At 49.6% G+C, this 21,575-nt stretch overlaps 2 protein-coding genes across 2 annotated transcripts in view; one reads left to right on the top strand and one right to left on the bottom strand.

The window, feature by feature from the left end:
• Positions 1 to 8,647, bottom strand: part of PPTC7 (protein phosphatase targeting COQ7) — a 128,689-nt gene extending 120,042 nt beyond the window's left edge. Inside the window, exon 1 of the mRNA XM_078783152.1 lies at positions 8,419 to 8,647. Coding sequence (XP_078639278.1) covers positions 8,419 to 8,524 — 106 coding nt within the window. The 5' untranslated portion in view covers positions 8,525 to 8,647. The remainder of the gene's footprint in view (positions 1 to 8,418) is intronic.
• The window catches only part of LOC137432389 (uncharacterized), a 71,855-nt gene that overhangs the window by 15,079 nt on the left and 35,201 nt on the right, over positions 1 to 21,575 (top strand). The window contains exons 4-6 of the mRNA XM_078783154.1: positions 14,752 to 14,804; positions 17,356 to 17,428; positions 18,332 to 18,434. Coding sequence (XP_078639280.1) covers positions 14,752 to 14,804; positions 17,356 to 17,428; positions 18,332 to 18,434 — 229 coding nt within the window. The remainder of the gene's footprint in view (positions 1 to 14,751; positions 14,805 to 17,355; positions 17,429 to 18,331; positions 18,435 to 21,575) is intronic.

Below are 21,575 nucleotides of genomic sequence, written 5' to 3'. Positions count from 1 at the left end.
TGGATTTTACCCCAGCCGTCTGCACTCGAATTAAGGACCACGGGGCTGATGATCGTGGCGCTGGCTCCCGTATCCACCACGGCGTCTACCCCCACGCCGGCAATTTTGCACCGAATTGTCAAACTACCCGTCCCAATTCGGCCACAATGAATGACCTGTCGCGTCAACGAGGGCTTCTCCCCATCCCCTACTGCCGAACACCGCCCTGCATGCCCAGCACGTTCTAGTTTCCCGGGCCCTGGCGGGGGGGGGGGGGGGTGTCTGAGGTCGGCTAGGCCGATCTATACGGGGCGGAGTTGAGGGCATCGGTTGGCGGGAAACGTCCCGGCGCGGAGCTCGACACTCCCATGCACGGTGACCCATCCGAGCACAATTATAGCACCTCACCTGGTAAGGTGCTTGCCTCCGGTATTCCAAATTCCCCCCCCCCCCCTGTATGTCCGAATTGGGGTACTCTGTCGGGGACTACCGGGTGCCACCGCTGGGGCCGCCTGCCATGGTCCAGGTCCCGCCAGGCGCCGATCCACTAACCTCTGGACCATGCTCTCCAGGTCAGGGCCCCCGTCGGGGGCGGGCCCCCTTGGGGGGCCACCCCCCATCACGGGCCCCATCTGACGCACCGCCACTGCGTGGCGCTCGCCTCCCCGGGCCAGGGGCCTCGCTGCTTCCCAACGGGCTGCAGCGTCGGCCGCCTGACTCATGGTTTGCGGGCGCCACATGGCGAGCTGTTGCCGGAGCTCCAGATCCGGAAGGGCCTGAATAAAGTGATCCAGCGCCAGGCTTTCCTGGGAACTCGCTGCCATGTCCGCGTGTGCAATCCCGACCGCGCGGCGAATATCGTGAGCAAGTTCCCCGATGGTCTCCTGGGGCTTGCGTTTTCGCTGCGCAAGTTGGGCTTTAACAAGCTCGCTTTGCTGTTCAATGCCGAACCGATTAATTAATGCCGCACGGAGAGCTGGCAGGGTGAGAGCACCCGGTGGTAAAGCCGTCAGCACCTCCGCCGCCGCACCGCGCAGTGCCCCCACCAGGTGTACTCCACCTTCGTCCGGATTCCAACCGTTGCCTTTACACACGTACTCTAACTGCGCCAGGTACGCCCTCAAATCACTCTTGCCGTCATACGGCGCGAGTGGGACCTTGTGGGCGCCCGAAGGTCGGACCCCGCGCGTCACTCCTTGCGGGATCAACGCGGGACCAACCCGTTCGGGCTCCCACAGTACGTTATTCCCGGGGGGCTCCCGCGCGTCCCCCGTCCCTCCAAACACTACCCCTCCTGGTGTCGATGCCTGGGTCGCCCCTCCGCAACCCGCTACCCACGCCATACCCCCACATCCTTGCTCACCAGCACCCCCCTCACTCCCCATAGCCAAACCTCCTTGCACACCTCCCCTGTCCATCCACTCCGGACCAGTCATACATCTTACCATTGGTCCCTCACGAACACCCGGGTCTACACCACCCCCCAAGCCGACTGAATCTCCCCTCACATCATATACATTGCCACTCACCTCCGTCCCTCGTCGTCGCGCCTCCTCTGCCACCTGCAAACTTTTCATTTGGTTAGTGAGCACCTCATCATGATTTGAACACAGACCTTGTACATATTCCATGACTTCCTCCTTTATCTCCCTCTTAGTTTCCCTCCATCTCTTCTTAATTTCACTCACCCCCTCTTCCACCTCCTCTAATTTTTCCTTTACCTCCTTCATCTCCCGGTGCGCCCCCTCTATCTCTTCCTCTAACGCCACCTTAACCGTTTCGATGTGCGTCCTCACCTCTCGGTCCTTCGTCTCCATCACTTCTGTCACCTCCTCCAACTTCTTCGTCAACCCCTCATGTACCATCTGACATTCCTTTTGTGTTGCTATTAATTCGTTTTTAATGTCCTTTTGTGTCGCTTTCAAACCCCCGATGATTGCAGTGTTCTTTTCCACTTGGTCCGCTAGTTCCCTTTGTCCGACTCTCAGCTGTTCTACTCCCTTCGTCAGATCTTCTATTCCCCCTTGTAACCTAGCCGTATTATTCCTCACCTCTTTCTCCATACGCTTTTCACCTCACTTTACCTCCTCGCGTAGCCCCGAGACCTCCTCACCCACACCTCGTCGTATCTCCTCCTTCATCTCCTCCCTTTCTTTTGTAGATGCCACCCTCATCTGTCCCAATTCATCCCTCTGAGCATCCAATTTGGTTTCTACCCCGATTTTTACCTCCTCTATCTGCTCTCCCATTTGTTTAATTTCTCGGGCGGATTGCTCCCCTATCTCCCGCAATTTGTCCTCCATCCTATTTTCTAATCCCATTAACCCATTTTTCACCCCCTCTAACTGATTCTCCTGGGCAGCCATTCTATTTTCCACCCCCGTTAACCCATGTTTTAATCCCTCACCGGTACCCCTCGCTTCGTCCCTCATTACCCCCATTTGGCCCCCTATCCTGTTTTCCATCCCTTTGAAATTATCGTCTGTTTTTACCATAAAGGCCATCATCTGTTTCATAAACAGGTTCAAATCCATTGGCATCTCGGGTTCGGCTACCGCGACCATGGGCGCGGCTAAATTTGGTGCCGCAACAACCATGTGCGCGAGGACGCCATCTTGTGCACCTGATACACCCTCAACCGCCTCCTCATCGCTCCCCTCCATTTGATCCTGGGTTACTCCTAACCCCTCTATCTCTCCCACCGGCATCCCGTCGCCTTGACCAGCCATGGCGCGATTTCAAAGTTCAGGTTTTGTAAAACAAAACAAATTTCGGCCGCTCCAAATTTTGACCAATTTTTTTTGTTGTTGATGTTTTTTTTTTTTAAATTTGGTTCGGGCCCCGAATCCCACTCCTGACACCAATTGTTACAGATCGCGGTTTAGATGTTATGATGACCGAGCGGTGGTGTATTTAACCGCGACCGTTACAGGATCCCCGATTCACCCAGACGTTGGCCGGATCGCACCGTAGCTAGTCAATAGGGAAAAGACAAAGGCGACATGGATGTGAAGAAGGAGAAGAAGAAGACAGAAAGGTTGGAAATACCACTAAATTTATTCCTACTATTTACATGCTCAAAGTAACCAAGGAGAAGGAAAGATAATAAAATAATATACAGAAGGATCAGAGACACAGTGCAATTATTAGCTTACCTACAGACTTAATTAAATACCCAGGGACAGAACAAACAAAACAAACTCACGTATACAAGAAGGATGGAATGGAATGAATGTTGGAAGGAGGAATGGGAAGGTTCAGCTGGGGCAGATGGTTCGGGCTTGATCCCGCACGGGACGTCGGCTGGACCTCGACGGCCACCGATGCCACCGCTATTTGGTCCCCGCGGGGTAACGGGTTGAAGCTGCCTGGTGGAGTCAACGCTGCTTGTGGAGCCAAAGCTGCTCTCTGGCTCAGCTCAGGGCGCGTCTGCCGTCTCTGGCGCAACTGCTGGTAATGGCCCTTGGCACCTTCTCTCTCTTGGCCCTGGTGTCTCCTCACCATCGACAACTCAACGCAACCAACGCAACCACTGACCACTCGACGCCACCACTTCTCACCACCGACTTCTTACCACCGCAACCAACGCAACCACTGACCCTCCTCTGACGACCAACTCCTCTGGCAACCGACTCAAAGTGCATCTCCTCTGGTGAGCACTCAAAGTGCTCACCTTCACTCTTTCATTCCTCTTTTCTCCCACCTGTGGAACAAACTCCCACACTCCCTTCAATCCCTCTCCTCCCTCCAGGTCTTTAAAGCAGCTGTTCACCACCATCTCTTATCTTCCCCCATCCATAACCTTGATCTTTTCTACCCCCACTAATTCACCCCAGATCCACCTTGTTTGAAATTCCAACTTCTTTCCTGGAAATCCTGGCAGTGTCCATATGTTTATACCTCTCCCACCCCCCCCCCCCCTTCACATGCCTCCCCCCCTTCACATGCCTCCCCCCCAAAGCCCTCTCCCTCCCACAGATCTCTCGATGTCTCCATGTCTCTCGGTCCCTGCTCTCAAATGTTGTGTTTGTGTCCTTCCCCCTCTCTCCCCATCTTGTCTACCGCTCCCGATGTTATTTGTTTTATGTGTCTGTTTGTCTTTCTGTGTGATTAATGTTCGCTCTTTCACGAGCCTCGATCTTGTATACAAAAAAAAAAAAAAAAAAAAAAAAAAAAACGCCCCCGCCGTGGGTTATATAGGCCCCGCCCCTTAACCTTTTCGAACCTCCCCCAAACGTTCTCTCCCCGCCCTCTCAAGCCAAACCCCTTGTTCATGGTTGGTCGAGTGGGGCTGGCTCACTCCTCCCCTCTCTGACGAGGTGGGGACCCGCCTTCCTTCCCCCAACCCTGCCTCGTGGTCAATGGCGGATGAAGGGAAAAACCGCCCAACATGCAGTTGGCAATGCGAATTGCAATTGACGGAAAGGGGGGAATGGAAGTGTTGGGAGTGGGAATGAAGGGAATCTATCTCTTTCACTGGTGCAATGGAGTATTTCAATTAATGGAAGACACAGCCTTACACTAATACACATAATAAGGATATAACTGTCAAAAAAGATATATCGTGTCCTGCATGTATGTTTTATGGACTAACTACGGGAACGCCCTTTGACCTTTATACAACCACAAACGGAGGGAGGAGGGGTGATATTTTACAACAACCTTTTACAACAACATTTTACCACAACAATAAAATAAAAAAACATTCTCATATCCACAACAATATATATACACACACACACATATACACATATATACATATATACATATTGGTGCAGGGCCGATTACAAAATTTGACTCCAACCGATTAAAAAAATTAAAATGATTTAAAAATAACCGCCGATGCCGTTTATAAAGTGGTAAATAATGACGTCATGGTGCTTTGTGCACACATGAAATGGATAATATGCCGGCGATCAGTGCCGGTGCCCTCAATTGACGCTAATGAGTGGCTGTGACTCGATCCATTTAAAAGCCCTTGTCTATTCGATTGGTGTACCGAATGGCACAGCCTGTCTTACTGTTGGTTCCTTGCGGGTTATGCGGTATTTACCGTGTGAGACATAATTCGTGGCTGGTGCTCACCATTAAAGCTAGGAGGTGCCTTGATCATCTTAATAGACGATTTTGGTCCTCATTGGTTAGATTTTTTGCAGTATGCCATCCTGACGTGGGTCAATAAGCCCGAAATCTGGATTGGTGGCTCTGCTTGATGTTTAGCCAATGGGGACCAATGAATAAATCTCTGTCTGTTGACAGAGTGGCCGGGCTGAGGCCTCCAGAAGACCCTTTGGGTCGGAGGTGACGCTTTGGTCTAGGACTTCGGTCCACAGGAGATCGGGACAGCGCTCGTCACGCTGTTATGTCGTTGATTATTATCCCCGCCGATCGCACCGCACCCCCTGGTTTTGGTTTGCACTGGTGGGAACGATGGTCTGTGTGGCAGACAGGCTGTTGGTTCCTTGCGGGTTATGCGGTATTTACCGTGTGAGACATAATTTGTGGCTGGTGCTCACCATTAAAGTTGGAGGTGCCTTGATCATGTATATATATATATATATATATATATATATATATATATATATATATATATATATATATATATATATTGTTACGGACCGCGGATTAGGATGTTATTTACCGAGCGGTGGTATTACCGCGGCCGAACAGTTGCTCCCCTTTTCTTCCCTTACACTCACCCGATTCACCCAGACGTTGGCCAAATCGCGCTATGCTAAATCAATGATGGAAAGGACACGACGACTGGGATAGATGAAACGACGCAAGGGGTACAGTTCTCAAGACCTCCGGAGGAGGGTATAATTACAGTGGTGGAGAAAAGGGGGTAGATTACAAGGCAGAGTGAGGTAAAGACACAGAAGAGATGGGCACTTAAATACCGTCTTATCTTAGCCCAGACAGACCACGGACAAACGGACAAGGTAGACTTACACAGGGATTGATGGCAGGAAGGGACAGGTAGGTCGATAGCACAAGGTGCACCTTGGCTCGGGGACAGGATAAAGCACGGTCCAAAAGATGCAGGGAGGTGTCACAGCGCTCGGAGGGGACGTCTTGCTTGCTCCAAGCTCAGCGCGCATCTGACGTCACCTCCCTCTCACTGCGCATGCTCAGCGGGGAGTGACACGCCCTCGGCTGGTTGGTTCCGCCCCACTGGGGCCGGTCCGCCGCTTCCATTGGGTGCGGGGGTTACCGGGCTCCGCCCTTGACGAGGAGCCGACAGGGAGCCCCTGTTTGGTAACCCCGTCGAGCACATGTCCGATGGCGGCTCGTTGGGAAGGCCTGGTGCCCTCCCACCACCCCTACCAACCAAGCCGGAGTGAGGACGCGCACTCCCTGCGCTCGTTGTTGTTGTTGTTGTTGCTGAACTGTGAGGAAGAGCTGCGGGGAGGTATTGGGAGGTCCTAAACTTCCTAACGGTGCCATACAATCACATTCTGGTGCAACGAAGCGTCAGAATTAATGGAAACGAATCCTTAACTGACATAGACTAAGAATAACTAGCAAGATGTCGTATAGTTGTCTTACATGAGATGCGGTGAACCTGGGTGCGACATTTAATGGGGGAAATAGGGGGAGGTCGGGTCTACAGAGTGTTGTTTACAGAAAATGGGACTTGGGAATGGGGGATTGGGGAGAGTTGGGAAGTATTGAGGAAATAGGGGAATATTTGCAAGCGGATATGGATGGATGCAAATCCCATATCCGCAACAATATTTATATATGTATATATATATATATTGTTACAGACACGACTTTGATGTTAAGGTGGGCCGAGCGGAATGGCCGTCGTGTCCGCACAAATTACCCGATTGTACTCGAACGTTGACGAAGCCGCGCCACGCTGGCTCAATAAGGAAAAAGAAGACACACGGCTGAATTATAATGACAGACACCAGGGATACGGTTCTCAAGACCTCCGGAGGAGATTATATTCGTGCGGAAGGTCAGATTACAGGGACGAGAGGTACAACATAGAAAGACAAGCACTTAGACACAATCTTATATTATTCCCCAACAGACGACAGGCAAACGGGACAAGGCTGACTCACACGGGGGTTGATGAAAAGGACAGCGGGTATCGATGGCTCAAGGTGCACTCTTGGCTCAAGGACAGGGTCGACCCGGTCCGGTCCAGAGATGCGGAAGGTTGCACAGCGCTCGAGGTGGTAACGTTCTTTCACAGGCGGGTTCTCTTCCTCTCAGCGGTCGTAGGCAACGTTCTTTCTCCAGCTGGGGGCGCATCTGACGTCACGTCCGCTAAGTCGCCACGTATATCCGGCGGGGAGTGACACGCCCTCGGCTCGCTAGCGCCGCCCCAGATGGAATCGGTCCGCCCTTCTGATTGGGTGCGGGGGGTTACCAGGCTCCGCCCTTGAGGAGGAGCTGACAGCCAGCCCCTCCGTGGTAACCCCGTGGAGCGCGTGGTCAATGGCGCTAATCGAGCCGGTGTGAGGACGCATCCTCCCCCGCGCCGCCGCCATCTCCTCTGTTGTTGTTGTAATTGTTGGGGAAGAAGATGGAAGGAGGTATTGAAGATGGAAGGAGGTATGGGAAAGGTCCTAAACTCACTACTGATGCCATATAATCACATTCTGGTGCAACGAAGAGTCATAATTAATGGAAACGAGGCCTTAACTGACATAGATTAAGAATAACTAGCAAGATGTCCGAAAGTTGTCTACGTGTGGTGCGGTGGACCTGGGCACGACATTTAATGGGGGAATAAGGGGAAGGTCGGCTCTACTGAGTGTTATTTACATGCAATGGGACTAGGGAATGGGGGATTGGGGAAAGTTGGGGAGTATTGGAGAAATAGGGGAATATTTACAAGCGGATATGGAGGCCAAATTCCATATTCGCAACATTGCACCCTTCTCTACCCTCGGGGCGTCCCGACCCGATAAATTTTTACCTAGTTTAGTGTGGCACTCAGATGTAGTCCCTCTACCATTAACTCTACCCTGAGTGCGACAGTTTTACAGATATTCACAAATGAGTAAATATGTCCCCCTGCGACGTTGCACCCTTCTCCTCACAGAAACACACCCACAGGATAACCGAATCCGGAAAGAATTCTCAAACTACACATACAGCCAGTAGGGAGCATTATTTACAAGACTACGCTGCTATTTACACTACGATCCAGGACCTGTTTTTGGAGGAACACATGCAGATGTTATGCATAGAGAGAGCGCGCTTGCCAGCATCGATACACCAACCCACGAGTGCTCTGTGGCCGACGGCCTTTAATAACGTGCAGAGCACCCTTTCCCAGCATCAAAAGCACCACCCCACCACCAATCGGTGCAGTCACCATTGTTCATTGGAATAAAAAATAAATTCGACAACCCCTAACCCTGCAGGTGTCTCTTGCTCTTCTTGTGGTGCACTTGGTGTTAACTAAAAGTGGTTCACCTGTATGGCATAGGTGCCACGTTGACCCATAGGTCCATCCCCGGGTGGTGCTTGGCCGCAAACGAACTGCGGTCCATTGTGGGTGGCCACAAACATTGCGGTCCATATGGTGTATCGATCCCGGCAGCAAACAGCGAAAGTGCAGGCCCACAACTGCGCAGCCAGCACCTCTCTCTCCTCTCTCTCTACCCCAAAGCCAGATCCTCGGAGGTGGGAGACAAAAGAAGCAGACAAGTGAGTACGGTGGTAAGGGCGCAAAAGTGCACGCAATGTAAGGTGATGCACACTGGGGGCACATGGGAACCAGGTGAGACAGGTACGTTCCTATCGTACGCCCCCCCCCCCCCCCCACCAGGTAACCTACATGGCCCCTCCCTTACCCCTTACTGTATCCACAAAACACAACACTACCCATAAACATCTACTTTACAAATCAACAAACATCCCTACTGTCTTCCCCGTTCCTCCCATAAACCAAATTCGTCTTCTCTCCCTCCTAACCAATCAAATTTGCCATTTTCAACTCTCATCAAAATTTGCCATTTTCAACTCAACATCAAAATTTGCCATTACCAATTCATCATCAGTCCCTCCTAGGGAGGGAGAGATGGAATCACCCCAATGTCTCATCCACGTCGTGATGCGTCTCACAAATCCAACAGCAATCCTTACTTCCTGCAACACAAAACAAAGAAAACACAGGTGTGGAGTCATCATCACCACAGGTAAGTGGCTGCGTATGGTGCGACAGGTTCATCAATCCTAACTATTTCCTAAATGACTTTAACAACTTTACACTACCCGGGGTCTTTCTCCGGCCAAACCATTGGCCCTCTTACACTATGGGTTCTAAAAACCAATTCCCATTGGCCAAACTGTGGTGCTCTTCAATTTGGGGTCTCACTCCCCCGATTCATCTCCCGGTGCCCTCGCACAATTTTTGGGCTGCGGCGTGTACCTCTCCCAGTGGGTCTACCCACCTGCACACCTCCACCACTGCAGTTGCCTCCGAGCTTACCTGCTCCTTGCCCTAACCTAACTACCTGGGGAAGGCCCTCTGGCACTCTCCCCACTCGGTGCCCTCTCTGGCACTGGGCTACCCGGGTCCGTCCTCCGGATCCTCGGGCCCCATCCACAACTCTACCGGCTCCCAGAGCCCACCTGCGGCCTCACCTGGCCGACATCCTCACAGTGGTGGAGTGCCCAACCAACTACACACACTAACAGGCTACACGCCCAGCCATTTCCACAACACTAATGCACCCATCCACAACACCATTCTGCCACCGCACCACAAATGCCAATATCCAACCACAATTTACCTATACCCTCTACCTAACACTTACACTACCCGCCCCGGGTATTCGTGAAAGGGGTCCACTCTTCCCCCATCCACACCTTCGCACCATGCACACCACTCCGTACCACTTACTCCAACTCTCTCCACACACCTGTACCTGCACACCTGTGCTCTCACACCTGGTGCCACCTGCACCCTTCTCTCCCCAAGCGCATTCGCGCTGATCCACAACACTCACTACTCATACACTGCTCCACACACCTGTCCAGTTGCACACCTGTGCAATCACACCTGTTCAATTCTCACACACACGGCATCATCTCAGCTAACTACTCCCCTCTGAAACTTGCGCTTCCCAGTCGTCCCTTTAAACTATTGCGCTCCCACGTCATTATCATCCACACTAATCTACCTGCGTCCCCACTACAGGTATCAGTCACTAACTAAACTTAACGTTACCTAATGTCAATCCTCGCTAGATCCCTACACACAATATCCTAACCCACCCGGGCTAGTTTTCACTGCCATACACCCCATAAACTATTGCGCATTTGCCCCCCGTCTGTGAGGGATGGTGGATTTGCCATCCCACCACATCGGGGGTCTCTCACTACCAATTTTGCACATCAAATTTCAACAGATCAAAAATTTGCCAATCACTACCTATCATCTGCCAATCACTACTGCCAATCCCCTGCCAATCATCAAATTTTGTTTTCCTCTAATTTTGGGTCCAAAACACTAACCTCATCACCCAGTCTACTCACTAATACCTCTCGGTGCGCCAATCCCTGTCCAAAGCCCGGCTTCGTAAAGCCAAGCAATGGATGCTGGTTGTTTTGTGCCAGCGGCTGGATGCGTCCGGCACTCGGTGCAGGGACGGGGGTTTACCCGTGCCGAGATCCCACACACCACCTCGGCGTGGAGCCATCCAATGTCCCGATCTCGACCTGCCGGCACGTCTCAACAAAAAGTGGTCGCCATGACGACCCTTTCTATCGGGCTGCCAGCTCCGCCTAGTGGAGCACGGACGCGGCCGTTCAAAGCGAGGCCCAGCACGCACCGAGGGCCCGACTCGGCTATAAGTCGTTCTAAACTCTACCCCGTCTAACGTCGATGCTTCACCTGGACGCTTACACCCCGCAGCCCGTTCCTTGCTCACACATCCCGCCGTGCCCATGCTCCTCGTACCTTTCCTTACACACCCAGGTACACCCATTCCACTCACAGCCTTGGTCACACACCTGACCACCGAACACTTTGGCACACATTCGTTGCTCGCACACCTCACCAACACACCGCTTCGCACCCCCTCCTCGGTCACCTCCTCTGTGACAATCACAGGTGTGCCCTCATTCGCACACCCATCCACGTGCCTCACTACCAATTCCAGCGTGCATTCCCACTCACGCTCTACCATTCCAGGTGTGCATCCTTCCATCCCAGGTGTACATCCTCGCTCACCTGTCACAACTAACTCACGCTCCATGTCACTCTCACTACTTTCACCTCCATTCCTGACAGAGCACTCACCCTTACTCTTGACAGCGCACTCTTTCCTCATGCACCTGTCCGTCACACACCTTTCTCGCGCACACTCTCCCGTTACACCCTCTGTAACACTCACCACAGGTGGGCACTCTTCCTTACTTCTGACAGCGCACTCTTTCCTCATGCACCTGTCCGTCACACACCTTTCTCGCGCACACTCCTGCGCACACTCTCCCGTCACACCCTCTGTAACACTCACCACACCGCGCTTCCATGTGCCCCCTCGCACACGCGTTACGACCGACTCACTCTCGCCAGCACACTCACTCCTTGGCACGCACTTTTTCCTCACACACCCCAGAGTCGGACTTTCTTGCACACCTCCTTTTTCGCACACCAGACCTGTCGCACACTTCACCAACGGCCTTTCACGAACACCCGGATCCAAACCAATCCCCAAGCTTCTTAAATCCCCTGGCGCATCATACGCACGACCATATTGGTCACCACTTACACCGGGTCCTCTTCCTCTTCGCTTCTCCTCCATCACCTGCGAATCCCTCATCCGGTTAATGAGCACATCATCACGATCCAAACACAGACTTTGGACCAATTCTTTTATCTCCTCTTTTATTTCTTTCTTATCCCCTTTCCGTCGCTTCTTAATTTCGCTCACCCCTTCTTCCACTTCTTCTAATTTTTGCTTCATCTCCTTCATCTCTTCGTGCGCCCCTTTAAGTTCTTCCTCTAACTCCACTTTATTTTTTTCTATGTGCTCCCGCACCTCCCGCTCTTTCACCTCCATTACCTCTACCACCTTGTCCATTTTCCTCGTCAGGTCCTCATGTACCGTCTGACACTCTTTTTTAATTACCCCTACGTCCTTTTTCATCTCCTTCTGTGTCGATTTTAAACCCTCTATTACCGCTGTGTTCTTCTTTACCTGGTCCCCCAACTCCTTTTGTCCCACTGTCAGTTGTTCTACTCCCAGCGTCAACTCCTCTATACCACCTTGCAATTTTACAGTCCCCTTTCTCACCTCTTTCTCCATGCGCTCCTTACAGTGCCTCACCTCCTCGCGCACTCCTCCGACCTCCTCACTCACTCCTCCTCTGATCTCCTCTCCCATCACTTGCATCTCCTGCCCAGATGCCACCCTCATCTGCTCCATTTCCTCCCTGTGAGCATCCAGTTTGGTTTCTACCCCCATTCTGACCCCCTCTATCTGCTGCCCCATTTGGTTAACTTCCCTTTCCGCTTGGTCCCTCATGTCCCTCAATTTGCCTTCCATGGTGTTTTCTAACCCCTCTAACCCATTTTTCACTCCCTCTATCTGATTCTCCTGGGCAGCCATTCTATTTTCTACCCCCTCTAACCCCTTTTGCATCCCTTCCATTTGATTCTCTTGAGCGGCCATTCTGTTTTCTACCCCCGTTAACCCCTCCTGTATTTCCCCTAATCTATCGTCTAATTTCCCAAATTTCATGTCTAATCCCTTAAAATTATTGTCTAATCCCTTAAAATTATTGTCTAATCCCTTAAAATTATTGTCTAATCCCTCACTGGTACCCCTCGCTTCGTCCCTCATTACCCACAATTGCTCACCCTGAGCATCCATCCGGTTCCCCATTACCCCCAATTGCTCACTCTGAGCATCCATCCGGTTTCCCAACCGCTCATTATCAGCCCTCATTTCCTCCCTCATTTTCTCGCTATTCTGGGCCATAAGGGCCTTCATTTGTATGAAAAAAAGGCCCCAATCCATCGGGGGCGCTGCCACGGTCGCGGGCGTGGACGCCGTGGCCATCTGCGAGGCGCCATTTTGCGCGCCCGCTACTTCGTGCGTGACGGCGCTATTTTGCGAACCTGCTACCCTCACTGCTTCGCTCTCCTCGCGTCCCTCAATTTGGTCCTGGACCGACCCTGCTTCACTCTCCCCTACCGGACCCCAGCCGTCTTGATCCGCCTTAGCGCGACTTGCAAAATTCGAGTTTCGTAAAACAAATCCAAATTTTGCTGTTATAATTTCGTCGAGCGCAGTAACCGCGGGACCGCGCTCCGGATCGATTTGGTCGAGCGCCGTACGCGCTCCGGCTCGATTTTCCCTCCCAAAATTTGGGCCTAACTAATTTAGTCCCGGGTCCGAATCTCACTCCTCGACACCAATTGTTACAGACACGACTTTGATGTTAAGGTGGGCCGAGCGGAATGGCCGTCGTGTCCGCACAAATTACCCGATTGTACTCGAACGTTGACGAAGCCGCGCCACGCTGGCTCAATAAGGAAAAAGAAGACACACGGCTGAATTATAATGACAGACACCAGGGATACGGTTCTCAAGACCTCCGGAGGAGATTATATTCGTGCGGAAGGTCAGATTACAGGGACGAGAGGTACAACATAGAAAGACAAGCACTTAGACACAATCTTATATTATTCCCCAACAGACGACAGGCAAACGGGACAAGGCTGACTCACACGGGGGTTGATGAAAAGGACAGCGGGTATCGATGGCTCAAGGTGCACTCTTGGCTCAAGGACAGGGTCGACCCGGTCCGGTCCAGAGATGCGGAAGGTTGCACAGCGCTCGAGGTGGTAACGTTCTTTCACAGGCGGGTTCTCTTCCTCTCAGCGGTCGTAGGCAACGTTCTTTCTCCAGCTGGGGGCGCATCTGACGTCACGTCCGCTAAGTCGCCACGTATATCCGGCGGGGAGTGACACGCCCTCGGCTCGCTAGCGCCGCCCCAGATGGAATCGGTCCGCCCTTCTGATTGGGTGCGGGGGGTTACCAGGCTCCGCCCTTGAGGAGGAGCTGACAGCCAGCCCCTCCGTGGTAACCCCGTGGAGCGCGTGGTCAATGGCGCTAATCGAGCCGGTGTGAGGACGCATCCTCCCCCGCGCCGCCGCCATCTCCTCTGTTGTTGTTGTAATTGTTGGGGAAGAAGATGGAAGGAGGTATGGAAGATGGAAGGAGGTATGGGAAAGGTCCTAAACTCACTACTGATGCCATATAATCACATTCTGGTGCAACGAAGAGTCATAATTAATGGAAACGAGGCCTTAACTGACATAGATTAAGAATAACTAGCAAGATGTCCGAAAGTTGTCTACGTGTGGTGCGGTGGACCTGGGCACGACATTTAATGGGGGAATAAGGGGAAGGTCGGCTCTACTGAGTGTTATTTACATGCAATGGGACTAGGGAATGGGGGATTGGGGAAAGTTGGGGAGTATTGGAGAAATAGGGGAATATTTACAAGCGGATATGGAGGCCAAATTCCATATTCGCAACAATATATATATGTCAACAAAAAGGAAAAGAGGTAAGGAAACTAAACGGAGGCTATAAGGATGGCGGAGGGGAATCTATGGGGAAAGGAGAGGTGGGGTACTAAGACCTTCTTGAAAAGCTTCTTTTTTTTCTTTTTTTTTAGTTTTAATGTGAAGATTGCTTATTTTTGTCATTTGCTCGGTGTTTCAAAACTGCAAGGTCTGAGATGTAAGTTTGTTTGACTGCAATGGTTCTTGTTCTCTTTTTACAGCTTTCTGTTGGACAGGTTGCTACAGTATGAGAACATGGATGATACAAGCACAGGTAATTCTTTCAGAACCTCACTTGGCAGTGTGGAAGGGGGGATATATCGCCTCGGATATGGCTCCAAGGAGTTCATAAAATGTTTATCATAGCATAGTTATTCCCCTATTGAGCGCTTCGAGAAAACGTGAAAGTAACTAAATGTTACTATAGTAGATATGCGGCGTTATTTCCTATAGCAAGATACGTGAAACCCACCTCAGTGTGTGTCTAAAAGTGGATTACATCCTGTTTGACCTTTATTTCATGTCCTTACCTCTGTCTGGCTGTTAAATATTGATATAAAAGTGTTTGTTAGGCTATCAAGCATAAGTTTAGTTGGGAAACAGGGATTGTACAAGCCTGACTACCAAAGGACAAAAGACTTAGCATGGTACAGGGTAAGCTCCACCCTCGGTCTGGGCTTGGACCAATAACAAGCGAGTGAGGAGGGGTGAAGTGCATCACGGTTTGAGGTGGGTGCAGGGATTATAAAGGCATGCGCAGTTGGTGGAAATGAGGAGATGCCTAAGAGAGATACTGGGGAGAGCCTTGTGCATCCGTCGTAGCTGGCTGAACATTGAGGAGCTGCGAGGGAGGCCAAGTCCTGCCGGCGTCACGCCGCTCCCATCAGAGTGCGTCTCTCCTCGTCCTTGCCACATTGTGAGATGATCGGCGGTCAGGCCTGGACATTGCCGAATTACTCCCCCAACTACAAACGGGGTTAACCTTAGCGAGCCATGCTGTCTTGTCACGATACCCTGTCTGCAGTTGTGTGTGTCTGAAGCCTAACGCATAGTCATACAAGGACCTGTGTAGTGTCGATGAACCGTTCCGTGGGGCAATCTGGGGCATGTATGTGATTAGGGGTTCATAATTGGGGATTCATCATTTGCGATTACTGTTTGTACATTTGTGCTTTTTTACACCACACAAATGTACTAGGTGAACTTGACTTGTCCTCGACTCATCCTGCTTGCTCATGACTGCCATGCGGTGGCTCTGGGGGAATCTGCTTGAAATAGTGATTGACGCAGTCACAAACCACTAAGGGACCGGCGACACGGGACTCTGGTAACTCGGCCAGAAAATAAGATCTATCCGACGTTAGCCCGAGCACGTTACTCACCCAGCACAGTTGCCAATTGGTAACATCACGTTGGGCACCAGGATCCACCTGGGAGTCTCTGTGGTGGTGGACAGACGTGGTTGCTATGCCACTCAACAAATTTGGACTGGAGTTATCCAGACCGACCGGTGCACTGTAACATAGGTGTCATGAGTGGGATTGGACCTGAGGAACGAGAGATCGTGCCTCAAAGCAAGATTGCAGAGTGCACAGTAAGTGAAAAAATTTTTAGGAGCCCACCACTTTGTAGAGGTCAGGGTGAGCAGGACCAGGAGGGTGTGTGCTGGCTGGATGTCGCCGTGGCCCACACAGACATTGTAGAGGAGGGACCTCTGGAGGGTGCAATGGAGTTATCTAGACTTCCTGGCAGCCTTTTTGATTCCCCAGCAGCTAACCAAAATCGAATTGCTTGTTCTGTCACCGAACCAACTCATTCACCAAGTTTGGTTTGAATCGGTCCATAACTTTTTGAGATATCTTGTTCACAAACAGACAAACAAACACAGAGGTGAAAACATAACCTTCATCCACCTTCGGTAGCGGAGGTAATTATTACACCCCCCGATCAAACACGTTACAGTAGTTATTCGTGCCTGTTGTTTTTGTCATTTATGACATCCGTAAAACTAAGTTTCCTGTTTGGAATGATTTTGAATTTTGTTTGACTGCCAGGCAGGCAGACACAGGAGAAAAATCGCACCCATGTCCGAAGGAAGCGGTTCAGTTTATCATTTTTAATATGAAATAGGCAGAGCCCAGAAACGAACAAAACCAATTAGAATTACCCTTCAGAATTACCCTCTAGAATTGCCCTTTAGAATTACCCTTTAGAATTACCCTCTAGAATTGCCCTTTAGAATTACCCTCTAGAATTATGCTTTAGAATTACCCTCTAGAATTACACTTTAGAATTACCCTCTAGAATTACGCTTTAGAATTACCCTCTAGAATTACGCTTTAGAATTACCCTCTAGAATTACGCTTTAGAATTACCCTCTAGAATTACGCTTTAGAATTACCCTCTAGAATTACGCTTTAGAATTACCCTCTAGAATTACGCTTTAGAATTACCCTCTAGAATTACGCTTTAGAATTACCCTCTAGAATTACGCTTTAGAATTACCCTCTAGAATTACGCTTTAGAATTACCCTCTAGAATTGCCTTCTAGAATTACACTCTAGAATTACGCTTTAGAATTACCCTCTAGAATTGCCCTTTAGAATTACCCTTTAGAATTACCCTTTAGAATTACCCTTTGGAATTACCCTTTGGAATTACCCTTTGGCATTACTCTTTTGGATTCGCCCTTTAGAATCGCCCTTTGGAATCGCCCTTTGGAATCGCCCTTTGGAATCTCCCTTTAGAATTACCCTTTAGAATCGCCCTTTAGCATTGCATGAATCATGAATTTAACTCTTCCTGTTCCCGTTCCCATCCTTAAGATTCGGAGGCAACGTTGTCCTCAGATGGCGACACTGAAATCCAAAAGCTACTGGATCTTCCACCAGCCAAAAAGTACGTCTATGCACCTTCAAGCATGCAGCACCCCCCTGATGTTGTTGGATTTTGACGTTTATTTTATCCAAGGTTTCCTTTACTGCTTCAACTTGGTGCCATTGGCCTAGAATCCACTGGTTCAAGAGCTTATGTGATACAAGGGAATGAGAACCCCTGGGAATGAATGAATGAATTATCGTTTTAAGGCCATTTTTTCCTGTGAATATTCTCTCATTTAATTATAATATACGAAAATATATTGTTGTGGTAAATAGCACTCTTCATGGGTTAAACATGCTTAAGAAAGCGTAGTTATTTCCTTGTTGGACGTCTCAGCATAAATGTGATATTAGATATGTGTCGCTTGAATGTGTGGTTAGACACAGTCAACCTTATTGTGTGTATTTAAAATGTACAACCCGTTTGACCCAATTTTTACCGTTCTCACCTCTGTTATCGTACTAAAATACGCAATTTGGTGTCTGTCTGACGATTCTTGACCGCGATGCATTCGGTCGTTACTGATCCAATCTCAACCAAACTTGACCGGAGGACGATCGTGGTTGTAGCGAATTCATTTCATTTACAGCCTGCGTTCAAATCTTAGTTGTAATGTGATCTTGTGTCTTCTACAAGGCTCGTTGCAGCAAGTCAAACGGGGCGGCTGAAACATTTGCAGACAGGGAAAAGTTCTCATTATTCAAGATTGTCAACCATGTCCTCCATCGTTAACTGGAAAGATTGATTTTACTCAGGGTACCAGGCCAAAGCCTCACTCGTCACATCACAAGTGGGATATTTTAGTACGACACTGTTGACTTAAACAAAGCGGTTGTGTTCTAGAAGTGATGGGCTTGAGGCTCTGTAACCACTTCCTCCATTTGTTTGTTTCCCCATATCCACTTCTTCTCTTCTACACAGACGAAGAGCATCCAGTGTTGGACCTATGGGGAGCTCCTCTCGGCCCCAAATCGCCCCCTCCACACCAAGTCAAGCCCGCACCCCGCCTCACTTCCTGCATTCGGTATGGGATGAGTGAATCGGTCACTCACTCAGGATAACCTGTCATTTACATAGCCGAACACCCACAAAGTGTTATTATTTGGGGTGAACGTGCCCTATCATTTGCCCACAGGAAGTGGGAGGAAGGATTATGTTACGGGGCGTGGGAGGAAGGATCATAATCCTTCCCCGAACCACGCCCTGGTGGTGGAGTTGCACTTTTCATCAGTAACTTAATTTCTCACTGTCTATATACTGATCTTACACCTCCCATTCCCCAGGAGTACCTCTGGATGCGACCTCGCCTCTGCTCCCCACCTCTTGTTCATCTGTGTTACACTGTACTCAAAACAGTGACAACTCCATCTACATCTCTTTCTCAGACGACATGGACAATATAACTTTTAACCACCTGGCCCAACTTTCTCTTCCTCATGTGGCAATTTCAATTGTCACCACACTAATTGGCTGGGTGTTGGGCCCTGTCCCACCAGCCATGACACTTCAGCAAACGACTTCAAGGGACTGACTCGATTTGTGAACTTTCCAACCCAGATTTCTTCCAATGGCAAATCCTTTCTTCTGGACTTGGTGATGACTAACCTCCTCACAAATTCTTCCTGCTCTTCCTCTGCTCCAATTGGTTCATCTGATCATGTGCTTGTGAAAGTCAACATCTCTCTAGTTATTCTCAGAGTTGCCTCAATGTCAGCGAATCTGGCAGTTCACTCAAGGAGATTGGCAGTTACTGAAAGCAGACATCGCACTTCAGTACTGGATTGCCACATCTACTGCCCCTGATGTTAACTCAGCCTGGGAATTCTTCCACAGAAATCTGCTCTCTCTCTCATGGACAGATTAATCCCATCTCATCTGCAATTATTCTACCATTCTTCCTGACCGTTGTACACTGAATCCTGTGGTGAGGAAGTTGCTCTTCTCTTCCTGTAAGGCTAATTCGAAAAGTGTGTGTCCACTCTCAGGAGAGCCAGAAAACAACATATGTCCAACCTCAAGAATGTACTTTCAAACTTGTCTCCCTCCCTCCTGTAAAACATTGTGGCGCCTTGTTAAGTCGGTCTCTGGTGTATACTCCCCTCAATACCTTCCCTGTCTTTGAATGTCATCACAGCCAACTCTGCCCGTGGGAAGGGCGAATGCCTCAATTCTGAGTTTGCTTCCAAATCTTGTTTCCCCAACCCGTCACTTTCGGCACTCATCCTTCCCTGTTGTACCCAACTGCTCCTGAACTGCTTTCTGCACCTGAAAGGAGGAGAAGGTTCCAGGTGGCATCAGCTCACGTGTCCTAATATCCTGCTCTGCTGCTTTTTCACCTCCTCTCTCTGCCCTTTTCACCCTATCATTTTCCCAAGGTCATCTTCCATCTGCTTGGGAAAACAGCAAACATCACTGCATTGCATAAACTAGAACAGCGCTCAGTAAAGCGCATACCCCATCAGGCTGAACAATTTACGTTTTGTATCCAACTGATAGGGATAGGAAAACCTGGTGTTGGCTTAGCGGTTAGGGTGCTGGCTTGGGATCCTAGGATCCTGGGTTCAAATCCCGGTCGATTGCTGAATTAACGCCAGGGGGGTTGACTCGGCCTGTCATCCTTCTGAGTTCGGCAAATTGAGTACCAGTTCACTGGTAATTCCATGTGTGGCGCAAGAGGCGACTAACAGGGTTTGCGGCAGGAAGGGCATCCGGCCATAAAACATTACTTCAAAAAGGGAACCATGGTGCCCGAAAAAGGCCAACCCCTGCTCTGTGGGGAAAAATGGCCCCTAAAGGTGGTTCAATTTTGTTAGGTTTATCCCACTGATAGGCCAGATCTGGACTCGGACCTCCAAAATCTAATCAGCTTGTTCTTATCACCTAACCAATTCATCCACCTAGTTTTGTCATAACTTGGCCCACAACTTTTTGAGATATTGTGATATATATATATATATATATAGTTATTGACCCCATCTCTCAATGGTGAAGATTCTCTTTCAAAAAATTATCAGATCTGTATCCATACACAACTCCAGGCAGACTGGTGAAAACATAACCTTCGTCCACCTTCTGTGGAGGAGGTTCATAGATTACTTTTGCGAGTTATCACATTAAAAAATCATCTTGCAGACCATGTCTTAAAGAGACTCTTGAGAGAGAGTATCACTTCATTAACTGGAGAGTTCATATCACACCTTACCCCACTTAGTCTCAAGAAAAAGATACATGGGTGGGACGCCTGTGAGCAGGAAATTTGATTGGTCGAGATGGATGTAAAATGCCGTTATATTGTGTCCGAACCTGCAGTTTAGCAGTTCTTGTTTTCCGATTCGTGTTCAAAATATAACATTCAATTAATATTGAGCTGTTCCTCAATCATAAACTCGTGTTTGTGGACAGACAGACAGACAGACAGACAGACAGACAGCCAAAGTGAACCAATTGCTTAACCCGGCTTTTCGCTTTGCGTGTACAGGGTGGAATTGCCTTTTAAAGCAGTGTCATTTCACGCAGGTGGCACATCTCCATCGCTCCACAGCCTGTATGAGTGCAGTGTCCTGGTCGGGAGTGACACTCGACCACCTTTGTCTTGTCTTGCCAATTCGGAAGAGTTGATGTGCACCACATTTAAGTAACATGCTAGCTGGGATCATTTCAGAGAGTTTGTTTGGGGTTAGGTTGACTCATTGGCTTTAAGAAAAAACTATTCTTGTTAGCAAAATAATTTGTATCGATAATAAATATTCACCTTTTTATATCCATAATGACTGAGGCTTTTGGGCGAGCTCGTACATATTTCACATGGAAGATGGCGACATTAGGATATATCGGTGAACTTCAGCATGAACGAGCATTGAACCTGTCGCTCTCCTGATGGTAGTTAAACAACATTGTACATGTTACAGTACAGCAATACCGTTTATTAACAATCAATATCTGTGTATATATATATTGTTACAGACGTGGCTTGGATGTTATTTACCGAGCGGTTTTATGGTATGACCACGTCTGCACAAGTTACCCGATTGTGCCCGAACGTTGACTAATCGCGCTATGCTAGACCAATGAAGGAAAAAGAAGACACACGGCTGGAATTAATACGACACGACACCAGGGATACGGTTCTCAAAGGTTGTTATTACAATAATGCGGAAGGTTTAGA

This window comes from Myxine glutinosa, chromosome 8, assembly GCF_964187855.1.
Source record: "Myxine glutinosa chromosome 8, kmMyxGlut1.1, whole genome shotgun sequence".
NCBI lineage: Eukaryota > Metazoa > Chordata > Myxini > Myxiniformes > Myxinidae > Myxine > Myxine glutinosa.
The sequence above is the reverse complement of the archived record's forward strand: the minus strand, read 5'-3'. Positions and strand labels throughout refer to the sequence as shown.